We start from the raw sequence: 13594 nt of genomic DNA, 5'->3' as shown, positions 1-13594 counted from the left end.
ATGAATACATTGAACAAGACTGGACCCAGGACTGACCCCTGGGGGACACCACTAGCCACAGGCCTCCAACTTGACTCTGCGCCATTCACCACAACCCTCTGAGCTCGGCCATCCAGCCAGTTCTCAAGCCACCTCACCGTCCACTCATCTAGCCCACACTTCCTGAGCTTACCTAGGAGGATGTGATGGGAGACAGTGTCCAAAGCCTTGCTGAAGTCCAGGCAGACAACATCCACTGCTCTGCCCTCATCTACCCAGCCAGTCATTCCATCCGAGAAGGCTCTCAGGTTGGTCAAGCATGATTTCCTTTTGGTGAATCCATGCTGACTACTCCTAATCACCATCAGCTTTCCAGGGATGGAGGTGAGGCTGACTGGTCTGTAGTTCCCTAGGTTGTCCCTTCTTGCCCTCTTTGAAGACTAGAGGGGCACTGGCTTTCTTCCAGTCCTTAGGCACCTCTCCTGTTCTCCAGGACCTTTTCAAGATGATGGAGAGTGACCTAGCAATAACATGGGACAGCTCCCTCAGCATTCATGGGTGTATCCGGTATGTCCAGTTTGCTTAAATGATCCCTAACTCAATCCTCCTCCGCCACCAAGGGAAAAATCTTCCTTTCTCCAGACTTTCTCCCTGGTCTCCAGGGCCTGGGATTCCTGACGGCCAGTCTCACCAGTAAAGACTGAGGCAAATAAGGCATTTAGTATCCAAATTCAGTCATCCAAATTCAAGTCAATATTATTCCTACATACTTGGAGGAGGGACTTGTACGTCTTGGTTCTAGTCATACTCTCTATCCAGTTCTAGCCAATCCTATCATAGACATGACGAAGAGACAAACAGGACCCTAAGATCTAGCTGACTGCACATCATTTAAAAAAAAAAAAAATGCATGCCTTTGGAGGGGCATGGTTCTCATATAACTGCATCTGCATCCTGGTTATTTTGGACCTTCTCATAACTATGGGAATGGGTAGGACACAGAGACCATCTGTCCCCAAGAAAAAGGGAACATGCACACCTGGATTCTCAGTCTCTGCTACCCTTGGCAATAAGAAAGGCAATATTCTTCACATTCCAGGATATTCTGGCCTCTGCCTATCCCCCATTTGCTCTTGTTCTCCACTGCAAGAGATAAAGTTTAACAATTCCATATTTCAGAGTTTGCCCTTGCACCCTTGCCACTGTTGGAGCTTAAGAGAACGGTGCAGTATAATCAGCTTCTGCTTTACCATGCACTGTTAGGGTCTGCCCACTCTTGCTTCTGTCATATTTATTGGTATAAACATATCTGAAATATATCCTAATTTTAATGCTACCAGATCTGTAACTTACTGTTAAAAAATTCCTCGTAGTCAGTTTTCTCCACACAGCACGTGTACATGCGCAGAGCTGCTACCTTAATTTTCTAGAGAAAGAGAAAACACAGTAATTAGAGTATTCATCATGAAACCTACCGAATGCTACTGTTGTTGTTAAATACATACATATACAGTCGTCTTCTCAGAAGACTTCTCCTAAAAATCTCAATCACTTGAGATTTTTGAGAGCACATTAATATCTCCCAGGAATGACAGAAGTATAATTGCTCTTGCCTTGAGGCAATAAACTGACTAAATGACTTCTAGAATTCCCTTCCAAAACAAGTTTAATATAATACCTGTTTATATGAAAATAATGTCAATGGCTTTCCTTAAAAAGACTGCAAAGAAATCCATTCACAATCCCCGGTGTCCTCCAATAACTTTAACTGCTGATGCATACAGCTCAAAATGTCCTGTATAATTTAATTTTTAAGCATTAAAAAAGTGACGTGCCAATCACCTAAAAATCTTTTTTTTCTGCAAGAATGAAAATTCACCAACTAAGTTTCACAAATTAGAAGGGAAACCCAAAGGATGAATCACATAATATAAAAGATGCTTTTGCACTTCTAATTTTTTTTCTTGGTCTGCCATTACACCAGAAAGACCTTCAGAGTATCATCTATAACTAAGAAACATGTGCTGAAGTTTCAAAGAGCACAATAACTGATAGCAGAGATCAGCAAAAAGAACTACCAGCTATTCCCCTCCACTGACATCAAAGGAGAGAATTTATAAACTTGAAAAATCCTGAGCCAACTGCCCTACCAGAGGAGGGCCAGATGAGAAAGAGAAAGCATGGTTGTTGGGGTTTTCTTTGTTTGTTTGTTAAACTGGTATCTACTAGGGACCATCTTAGTGCGCACTGTACTGCAGCGTGCCCAGCGCCCGCACTCTATGCTTTTAGCATGGCACTTCAAAGTACCAAACCGTTGTACCAAAGTACCATTATTTACATCTGCTCTGACGAAAATGAAGGTAAGAAAATTGCAGCTGTTCTCCTACTGTGGAAATACATTGTTTTTCTTATTCAATAGTTGCAGGTTTTCTGTCACAAACAAAGGCCTAGAAGCTTTCTCAATAATCAAGTATACATAGAAAATCCTTACAATAAAATAATTTACATCACTTATTGGAGTTCTGAAGATTTCCATGGTAAAGGAAACACCGTCTGGCTTGCAAGTAGAGTATCTTTCCAGTAAAACTCATTGCCCCAGACCAAGCGTTACTCGATATTAAAATCGTATTGTAAAGAACATTCCCTGCCATGCAGCCCTTAAATAAGGCAGGTAACACAGGGAACAAATTGGTGAAATTTAATCATTGAGGTGTTGGTGTGAAGAAGAGGTAAGCAGAAAGGGAGGAAAATGAGGAAAAAAAGAGAAATATTTAAAAAAATTCCCTAAGATCTCAGAGAGCACTAGCAAGGCCAAAAAACAAACTCAGGTCTCTGGGGCCTTAATCACAAAATAATTCTCTCCAAACCCAAGTCCCCAGCGAAAAGCAGGCAGTAGAGCGTAGCAATGAAGAACTCTGAATCAACACTTAGAGCTAACAAGAATCTTTATTACAACAATATGTACACAAACACACGAAAGAAGAAGTACTCTCTCATGAGGCTTAGCACTACCCGATTAAAAGCAACTAACTTAAATCAAAATACCTCACCCTCTTAAGTGCAAGTTATCTTTCCTTTATATTTACTTTCTGACAGGGGAAGATGTAATCAGCAATAGTGTCAGATCAGTCTTTGAGAAGATCTACTCTGTCTTGCAATCTTTCAAAACACCTTATAGAGTTTTAATTTCTGCAGTTGTGCTCAGTCCTTCCTAGTTACAGTCTTCCCCACTGACTCCTTTATACTGTGTCCTTAGCTCAGAGCTAAGTAGTTCTGAATTCCATCTCTTTTTCCTTCTGTAGAAGCAACTGAAGGTGTCTCTTACAGAACTCCTCTTGTTTAGTCACTAACTGCATTATTTAGAAAACTCCCAAGAGGAAAATCTATTTGTGACTTGGCCCTGCTCAGCTTACTCTTGAAAAGTGACTCTTAACAGCAACAATAACATCACAGAATCACAGAACGGTTGAGGTTGGAAGGGACTGCCGGAGATCATCTAGTCCAACCTCCCCTTCCTCCAGCAGGCTCATCTAGAGCACGTTGCCCATGACCCCGTCCAGACGGGTTTTGAATATCTCCAGGGAAGGAGACTCCACCACCTCTCTGGGCAACCTGTTCCACTGATCAGGCACCCTCACAGTCAAGAAGTTTCTCCTCATGCTCAGATGCAACTTCCTATGTCACAGTTGGTGCCCGCTGCCTCTTGTCCTGTTGCTGGGCACCACGGAGAAGAGTCTGGTCTCATCCTTTCGACACCCCCCCCCCCTTCACATACTTGTACACATTGATTAGATCACCTCTCAGTCTTCTAAAAAATATGGAACGCTTCACGAATTTGCATGTCATCCTTGCGCAGGGGCATGCTAATCTTCTCTCTATCGTTCCAATTTTAGCCTATGTGCTGCCGAAGCGAGCACAACATACCGCGCTACTGTTTGCTTGGCAGCCCCTCCTGTCACAGAAATATAGAAGGCTAAGAGGTCCAGAGATGAGCAACAAAAATGAAAAATATGAAATAGCCTCAGTAACAGAAACAAGTTAGATTAGGTCTCTCTAGTTCAGAAAAAGTCAGCTATTATAGGATATAAGAATCTGTAAAATTGTGAGCGGAAGGCAGGACGTGAACAAACACTCCAAGGGTAGAATAATCAGCAATTTTTTAAATAGGAAATTAATAGGCATCAGCTGAAAGCAGCAGAACTTCTTCCCACAATGGACACGTAGGCTGCGGAACTCAGTGATGGAAATGCATAAATCAAGGCAGGTTCAAGCTCTAGATTACTATTCCCTATATCACAAAATAAGAATTTACTTAGGCAATAAATAGGATTGTTCCACACAAGTATTCCCCCTATCATAAGGGAAAACAGATTTTTTTTAGAATGCTAAAAGTAATAAGCAACCAAAAGAGAAAAATCACCAAGTAAATGCCTTACCCATTTGCTATATTTCAGTGGTCCTGTGAAGCCCATTGCTTCTATTATCCTTGTGAAGGCACCCACTTTCTCTTCAGATGGCTGCAAGGAATCTTTTGCAGAAAAATGCTGAAATGTAAAAAAAAAAAAAAAAAAAACACACACATATATTTCTATCTCAGCAATTTTAGTTGGACAAATTACAAGGTTAATTGCAAATACTAGCTTTTTTGGTTTGCTTTCTCAGTTCAATAAACAAAACAAGTAGCTATTTAGATGCTCTCTACAAAACATACCTTTATAAAACCTACTTAACCACTCCAGATTAGGAAGGTCAGTTTTAATACACACATCAGAAAACATCATTGGCTACTTTCTACGTTATAACTTTCCACATTATATATGAAAATGCCTGAAGACACAGAATCTTTAACGGTTATCTAGTATGACCTTGGCATGCTATAAAAAATAGCAGGGTATTCAGTAATTTCTATCTCAGGACCATAAAGCAGTTGAGCTTCATCGCAACCTGCAGAAAAACAGGCACTTTTCATTTAAGTATTTCAACCGCTCAACAGCCTAATAAATATTTTGATGAGTAATATTGCATGTATTTAATTATTTGAAGATCCCACAATGACATTATGTAGGCATTCCTGTGTTTTGTTCGTACCAAACATTAAGTAGAACGAATAAGATCCAGCAAACATCATTAGGACAGAAGTTTAATTTAATTTAGACTACTTTTGCTTCCCTAAGAAATGTTACAGCTTTTCCTAGCAAATGTACAAACTTAGAGTTTAAAGCTAAAAAATCAAACATTAAAAGGCAAGATTAGGCATCCAAGGAGTAAAAAAAAAAAAAAATGGAGAAAAAAAGAAAGTGTTGATCCAAGCTCTTCAGTGCCATCTCCACTTCTTCAGTTTGAAATGCAAATACCAGGATTAGTCCCAGTGTTTCTCAAGTAGTCTCACAATGCTAAATAAAGATACACTTTTCTTTCTACTTGACATTTTTCTGCAATTGAATGCAAGCATCACATAACAGTTTTGGTAAGAATCCCACTGGAAGCTCAAGCTCTAACAGTTTGTACAAAAACCTGCTTTGCAAAATATAGTTCCTTTTTTTTCTAAGTATGAGGTATGTTCTTTCTTTCTACATGTGTGAGCTTTATTTGGAATTAAATCTTTTGCAGACAAAATTAACAAACAAATCACAGAAACCTAGTTAATAAATCTATCTGGCCCTTGCACATTCTGAGTTCAGTCCTTACTTGCACAGGCAAACCATATTCTAGAATTATACATCGTTCCTTCTTAAAACTACTAAAGTTACATGAACCCACCATTCTCACTGAAAAGCTCCTCCAGAATCTTATTCCCCTTGCAGCTGATGGAGCTTTATGTCAATCTAGATCTTACTTGCGGAAAATCCAGATCAGAAAAATAGTTAGCCCTTAGTATTTATCAGGTCAATTATTTGCATCAGATGCAAACAAGAAAATAATTGTTTTCTTCCAGGTTAACTACACACCTTGAAGAGCATTGGGTTGATAAGAATCTATGTGGTATTCTGCCTAAAACACACTGGCACTAGCAATCAACCATCAGTAATTATAGTTTGTGTTCTAACAAATTTTAAAGAACATTTAGACTGTATACTTTAACTCATTATATTATCAACAAACTACTCTACTTTTAACTAATCTAACCAAAATCTAATGCAAGTGAATCTCCTACATATACTTGAGGAATATAGCTGAAAGCCATTATCATTGAGAAAGTTCCCTGCCCAAAGAAGCACTAAATTACTTTAGATCACTGAATTTCACTCTAAAAGGTTTCTCCAAAGACACAAAAATATTTAAAAAAAAAAAAAAAAGAAAAAGAAAAAGAAATCCACTAGAGTTACCAGATTTGGTAGGAAGTGTAGCAATTTAGCAACAAAAGAACTGTCATACATTACCAGAACAAACACTTAGGCCTGTATCCCATCTACAGCAAGGACCAGCAGCAGATACTTGGAAGAGATGCAGAACTAAGAAATATAGCACACAGAGAGCAGCCTCCTGGGGTGCACCTGCCCAGCTTTTAAGTCATTCCTGCACTAGAAAGCGTATCCACACAATCACTTTTGGCAGCTGCAAATGGATGCACCTTCAGCACCCCAATCAGTTTTTGAAGCATTTAACTTCCACAGCCTATGGAGTTGTGACACTTGAGCTTCACAGTTTAGTTATGCAAAAGCAATGTCCTCGTGTCAGTTTTAAACCTGAACCTTGTAATTTCATTGGATGCACCCCGTTTTCCTATAAAAAGCAGGAAACAATAATTTCCTATCCCTTTGTTCAGTATTTTTAAGGAATTGTATAAGCTAGTATCATATATATCCCCATCTGTTACCTCTTTCTAGATTCCAAGAGTCCTAACCTAGTCTCTTCACATACAGAAGGCTCTTCCCATCCCTGATCATTCTTGCTGTATTCTCCAAAACTTTCCTAGCGCTAGTACAGTAATTTTTGAAGTAACGCTACTGACAAACTTTCATTTTCCTGTAATATGAATGATTTTAAAAGAGACATAGTAAAATACAGACACATATCCAGTACAAGTTGCTATGCTTAATTAACTGCAAAGGGGACAAAAATTGCAGCTTTGAGACGTAATTGCCATGTATATTCAGCATTAGCATTTCACGAAAACACATTGTATTCTCATACTGTCCATGGATGGCTGTTAATGTCTTGACCTCCATCATGCCTAGTATTTAGGTAAACAGGAAGAAACACGCTCAGTACCATTTTGGTATCTATCAATCACCCAGTAAGATAGAGCATCAGACTACCCAGGATCTTCCTTAATACTCAGATCCTTGCTTTGAATGTTGGCCACTAAACCTGCTCACCACGTCCACTGTTATCATCCAGAACAATTACCTCTGCAAAGGTACCTTCTCTCCCTCTGCCATATGTGATGGACCCAGTAAGTCTACTGAGACGTACATGAAGTTTTAAACCAATTTTTATTACGCTGTTCTTCAAGCTTATCTTGCTCATCTTCTCCACACTAATTAAAATCACAGTTAGGCCCTAGTTAATCTAGACAGATTAGTTCTAGCACATCGCCCTTGTCTACAAATACATTATGAAGTTTCCCTCATTACAGGTTTTTCATTATGCAGAGGAAGTTGACCCTTAAAATCAAAATTATCTTGATTCAAATTCTGTTAGTTCATCACCCAAAAAAAATTTTTTTTTAAACCAGAAAATAGCCTTTTTCTAAGAAATTCCGTGGTTCTTACTTCATTCAGAAGTTTGCCTGAACTAGCTCAGGAGATGCAGAGAGGATTTAATTAGTGAGTGCTTGGTTCAAGGTACAGACAGAGGTATGTAGTTCAGCCTGCCAATGCTACAGCTATAGCCACATGCAATTAAACAGTCAGACAAGCGTGTATAAAAATCAGATCTACAAAACATATACTGAAAAATTCAAAATACGTTTTATAACTTGTTCAAATTAACAAATTGATCAGGACACTGAAAGGCCTACCTCATGCAGACTTTCCTGCACAACACCTGAAACTCAGCGCTCAAAGCAGTCAATCCTCTTAATTCTAACAACAAATACAAAAAGGAAACAGTTGGAGTTCCCCATTAATTCTAACTCACTTTCTCACCAAGAGTAGTCAAGTTCACATTTCAAAAATGAGTAAGTTCTTCTCTGTTCAAAATATTAACGCTGCAGTTCAAGCACTTATCTCAAACCTTATCTGCCCTGCTGTAAACAGCTTTTTCTCTGTTCATAAATCCTGCGTGGTTTCTTATATACCAAGGCCATCTTAACCAGGAAGTTTCCTGACTCATCATTCTACCCTGGTACTCTTCCACTAGTCCTTTTCCACTATGTCAAATACAAGCTTCTCACCTCTGCCTTGAAGATCTTCGTGCTGCTCTTGGCAGAGAGCAAAGTGGTATTGGTTTTTTTAATGTAAATTTTACTTATCGCTCCCTCATTTTCCCTCTGTCCTCCCATTTCTCTTGCATTTTGCCACTATATTTGCATTGAGATCACTACAGCAAGATCATAGTATTTGTTATTTGAGATGTTGACTCTTTTGGATTAAATACTAAGTAAATCCTATGGAGATGGTTCATGCTCCAGACGACTTCTATTCCAAGACAAAAGACACACATTAACAAAGTAGTATTGATGAACAGACTTTCATTATTAGCTGCACACTAGAATTAGTCATTATTAATACCCTGCGTGACAATTTTAAGGCTTTAGCATATAGCAAAACTGTTGTCACCTTGTCACTCCCAATATATAAAGGAAATTTCTGTGCTTCCTTCTTTGAAGGTAAGAAAGGACCATCTGCCCCCCCTCTTATTACTACTTTCCTTAACTTAGATTCTTTCCTAACTGGGCTTGTCATGGGAACCTCCCCACAAATTACCCAGCTGCAACCAGACTTTCCTACGTTAGCACTTCATTTTCTGGAAAGGAACAAAGCACCTCTCAAATTATCGGACCTATTGTTAATGCTATATGAAAACACGTTATACAAAAGTTGAATCACTTCCTAAACATTTTCAAAAATATTTTGTTACCTGTACCTATATAATACTTAGCACAATGTGCCCTCCAATGATAACAACAAACTCTTCTAACCTTATTTGTATTGTAAAACGATCTGTTTTGCTGTGTAATGGCTCCACTGGCTTGAGACAATCCAACACGCTCAGTAGACAGTGGGAATCGGCCAGTCTTGCGTCTCTAATAAAAGTGATAAAAGAAAAAAAAAGAAAAAAAGTGAAGAGACCATTTGGTAGTGACACTTAACTTTACACCAATTACCCTTAATTTGCTTCCAAGACAATTATAGTACACTCTAATCCTGCAGAACTTTGTATCACATAAAGCATAAACTTACTGTCAAACTGTTACAAATAAATAGGTTGTCAAGCGTAATGCCCCATATTACGTATTTCCTAGCACTCTGTAAGCGTACAGGTGAAATGCACTGGCAGACCTCTCCACTCTCAAAAACCACAGGCTAGGCTGCTTTGATTTTCTGAGGAATTAATTCTTCTTATGTTTTTTTGTCTCTTACTAAATAATTCTTCTTCCTTGGCCTTGCAGAGAAAGAGATTTTAAGAGCAACTTTATAGCCCACCTAATTGTCTTTGTGGACAGGACTCGAGCACAACAAGTTACAAAGGAATAGGTATGTATCACTATAACCGCCATGTGACACACAATTTGTATTACAGTGCAACTGCGTGGTAAAGAAAGGTATCAAGTAAGAGTGGGTGGGATCCCCAGGTAAGAAGTGGCACACTGAATAAAACACCTGTCATACCTTCCCAGCATGTCCAGAGTAGCAGTAACTTGTTCATCACTAACGTCAGGCATGGTCAAGGTAAATATGCTGTTTCATTTCATTCCTAGGATTTTACTGAATCCTAAAATGGTGGCTCACAGTAAATCTATAACTTTACCAATGAACTTCACGCATGTTCATTTTCTTCAGCACTCCCAACACTGTATGCTACTTAATATGGACGGGGGCTTTAATTGTATGGCTACAGTTAATCTCTCCAGGACAGAAAGGACTGATTTGATGAAAGATATCAAAGGCAAAGAGCTTAGAAGTCAGAGTTTCTAATTTTGTGTGTCACGGCTGGCTCTACTAGCTGTCATATACAGGAGAACAGAAAAGAGGTTTAACAATCTCCTCTGATTTCATTTTATGCAACAAGAAAACATCAACATACCCTAACTCCGTTCGTATAGTCTGCATGTATTGCCATTTTATAAGCATTTTTTCACCTGCTTATTAACTGCTATTACACAACCTTTTGATAATTTATTAAGGACAGGCACAAGCTGGTACCATGCATATTAGCATAAAATGGAAGTAACAATGTAAAGCAGTGCTTTAAAATGGAAGTAACATCACTATTCAGTGTTGTGCTGTGCCAGGCAGACGTACCATCTCTGTATTAGAAACTCTAAGGTTATTGTACTGTGGAGACATGCTCTTTAAAATGCTGGCCATTAAGTGGGATCATGACTAAATAGCTTGTAACGACTTCTTCAGAAAAACGACACGTAAATTAGGACTTCTGTCATTCTATCCACTAAAGACAACTCACACTCTTACCCATTAAAAAACTACATAGCTGGAATGAAAGCAACTATGAGGTAAAGAGCTGAGATCAAAAGAAGGAGGTCTTGCTCCCTACTCCTCCCCTCAGTAAAAAGATAGAAAATGTTCACTTCTTTTCGAGATAATTTTCTCATATTTCAATGAGTTAAACTACCTCACAAAAGGGTCTAACAAACACCAGAGCCAGCACAAGGTAAGAGCAGGAACAGAGAGGAGGAAGAGTGAGAACTCCTCCTTTCAGCAGCAGAAGACTTCTAAATTGCCTCACCATGTCCCACAGAACATACTGAAACCATTCCCTTCCACTTAATTTAGAGAAAACACTTTCTTCAGCCCTTCAAGATGCCTCTTTCTGGATCTGCAGCACTGGTAAGTAGTTTTGATTGTTTTCTCAATACAGGTGAACCAAGAAAATTTGGAGCTTACATGCCCTTCTCAAAAACTTGGCATTTCATCAGTACACAGATGGTGAGGCAAAACTTTTGGAAACCTCTCTGCTTAAAAATTGTGACTTTTCCTTACAGATATAAGCACATTCCAGTTTTTACACACTTTCACGGACTCTGACGTCCTACCTGGAAAATACCATAGAGCATCCTTCTACATTGGCCTTGGACCATGGTTGTCTGTAATAATCCACTGCATGCTGCTATCCATTGTGTTACTCCAGTCTGGCAGCTCTGGAACAGAGAGACTAGCAATGAAGAGGAGCATCCTAATAACTCAGAAACAGTTTAGCTGTCCTCCGCCTTCTGCAGATCTTATTCACTCACACAACAATGTTCCGATTAAACTCCAAACTTGTATTTAAAAAAAACCAAAAGTTTTGATTAAATAAATGAAGGCAAACCTTTATTTATTTATTTAAGAAAAGCATGCAACCAGCGTTTGAAGGCAGAAACAGAACAATCACGGAAAATAGTGGGCTGTACGCATCATAAAACTACACCACAATTTTTATACCCACAGAATAAGTTAAGATGTTTACGAAGCATTATTCCATTGACTGAGAGGATCTGTAAGAAGCCCTCACCAAACTCCCCTGCCACGTTTTGCCAGATATCTGGTACAGAGATGCAAGCAGGGAGGAAGACTAGGAACGGGAGGAGGGAGCAGGGACTCCTCATTCCAGTTGCAGTGAGCTCTCCGGTAGGGCTCACCATGCTGGTAAAACCACACCTTGAGACAACGTCAGTTCCAAAAAAAACAAGAGGATTAATTTTGTAAGTGGGTACAGCCCTTTGACTAAAGGTCTTCTTCCTTCATAAATATTTCTCCACCTAGCACAGCTGGCATCCCAGTATTTGTATTGTGACAGAATCTCAGAACCCAGTCACAGACTTCACTTTTCTCAGTTCTACTGAAGAGTGGTATCCTGCTGCACAGACGTTAAAAGCTCATATACACAAAAAAGGTGATAGACACAAGTGCATTAGAAAGAATAAAACAGCTGAGTGATAGGAAATAAATACACTCTCATTCCTTCATAGGAGCGCAACCTGTTCCACTTAACACAGAAACTGGAGTCTTTATATGATCTTCGCTATCAAGTACCTCATAAGTGAGAAAGGAATCTCAAGGAGAGAGAATCCCCGTCCCACAGAGCATACACACCATGTCCAAAGTGACTGGAGAAGTCCCAGACAAATTTTCTCAAACACAAAGCCCCAACCAGAGGAGTAAAGTCTTACATAATTGTTATGTAAGTACAACCTCCGAAAGAAAAGCTCACGCCTTTCCCCTTCCCGCCCCTTCACGAGAGACATCCGCCACGGACACGGGGAATGCCCGAACCACCTGAGTGCCGCACTCTGAGAAGGACAGGAATAAGCGGTCGGGTGCAGTAACCTCTCACAGCGACGTCAAAAGTTAAAACGATTACCGTTTACGAAAACCACAACTCCTTTATAAGCATCGTTTAATATTTTTTTTCTTAATCACGCTGCCTAGGGAAAGGCCACGCTGGAGACAGGGACCCGCAGGAGCCCGTGGGACTGTCACGTCCGTGACCAGCACCGCAGGGGCGATACCGGAACCACCCCCACGGGGACGCGCTCAGCCTCACACGCCGCTCGTCCCCTCAGCAGCGCCGCCGCCGCCCACCATGCCTGCGCCGCCCCGCCCCGTCCCGTCACGCGGAAGGGGCCGCCGCGCACTGCGGGGGCGGGGAAGGCAACCCCAGCTCTCGCCGCCACTTACCACGACTCTCACCAGCGCCGCCATGGATCCCGGGCGCCGCTTCCGGCGGCGCGGCGGGCCGGGCTCGGCCCCTTCCGGGCCGCGCACGCGCGGTGCGAGAGGCGCGCGCGGCGGCCGTTAGCCAGAGGGGCGGGGGGCGGGTGAGCGCGCGGGGGGGTGGCTGCGGCAGCGGCCGTTGGTGGGCGGCGCCGCGCGCGCTCTGCCGTCGCCTCAGGGCCGCCGCTGCGTGGAGCGAGCCGGGCGGGAGTGGGGGCCGCGGTCTGCCGGGGGGTGTTGTGAGGCGGGAGATGGGGGGGGGGGGGCTAGCCGAGGCTGGGGGTGCCGGTGCATTTGGGTTTGGTTTGGAAGGGGGAAAGGTGGCAAATCTGTGCTTGCCGCTTGTAAGTTCTCTCTCCTAGAAAGCTTGACCCATAAGGGTCAAGCCCTGCTGGTTGACATGGGAAGCTGGCCGTGAGAGCAGCAGGGTTTCCCCTAGCTGAGGTTGGGCTGGCTGTTCTGGCAGCCCCAAGCAGAAGACAGTTTCCTTGAGACCCTCACACAGGCGCCAGCACGGAGATTTCATAGCGGTGGTAGCAAGAAAACAGGATAAAGCCCTATATGCCAGTGTCCCATAGGCCCCAGAGCCAGGACTTTGCAGGCAGGAATGGTCCTGCCTGCTCCCACTGTGTGTTCCCCACCTCTTTCTTCTACTGGCACCAGCTTTCATGAGGCTGCAGAGTGAATCAGATCAGCAACCTGACAGAGGTCAAAATGAGCTGGTTTGTTTTGCCAGGTTAGTTTTAGTCTGGATCACATCCACATCACCTCACAAATGTTACTACTGGTAAGAG

The 13594-nt window shown here is 41.5% G+C and overlaps 1 protein-coding gene and 1 non-coding gene across 5 annotated transcripts in view; both read right to left on the bottom strand.

The window, feature by feature from the left end:
* Nucleotides 1–12895, bottom strand: part of UQCC1 (ubiquinol-cytochrome c reductase complex assembly factor 1) — a 55667-nt gene extending 42772 nt beyond the window's left edge. Inside the window, exons 1-5 of one of the 4 annotated variants that reach the window (XM_068912709.1) lie at nucleotides 12765–12895; nucleotides 11141–11245; nucleotides 9065–9169; nucleotides 4416–4523; nucleotides 1333–1405 (exon numbers count right to left, since the gene is read on the bottom strand). In XM_068912709.1, the coding sequence (XP_068768810.1) occupies nucleotides 1333–1405; nucleotides 4416–4523; nucleotides 9065–9169; nucleotides 11141–11245; nucleotides 12765–12788 (415 nt within the window). In that variant the 5' untranslated portion in view covers nucleotides 12789–12895. Of the gene's footprint in view, nucleotides 1–1332; nucleotides 1406–4415; nucleotides 4524–9064; nucleotides 9170–11140; nucleotides 11246–12362; nucleotides 12689–12764 lie in introns of those variants that run through there. The other 3 variants (XM_068912710.1, XM_009679271.2, XM_009679270.2) reach the window with 3 other exon arrangements.
* On the bottom strand, nucleotides 3791–3896 carry LOC138061568 (U6 spliceosomal RNA). Its single transcript, XR_011135405.1, has one exon. It is a non-coding gene; the product is annotated as a U6 spliceosomal RNA (small nuclear RNA).
* Nucleotides 12896–13594: the final 699 nt, after the last annotated feature.

This window comes from Struthio camelus, chromosome 18 (genome assembly GCF_040807025.1).
Source record: "Struthio camelus isolate bStrCam1 chromosome 18, bStrCam1.hap1, whole genome shotgun sequence".
NCBI classification, from domain to species: Eukaryota; Metazoa; Chordata; class Aves; order Struthioniformes; family Struthionidae; genus Struthio; species Struthio camelus.
Note: the sequence above shows the minus strand (reverse complement) of the source record. Positions and strands in the feature narration are given on the sequence as shown.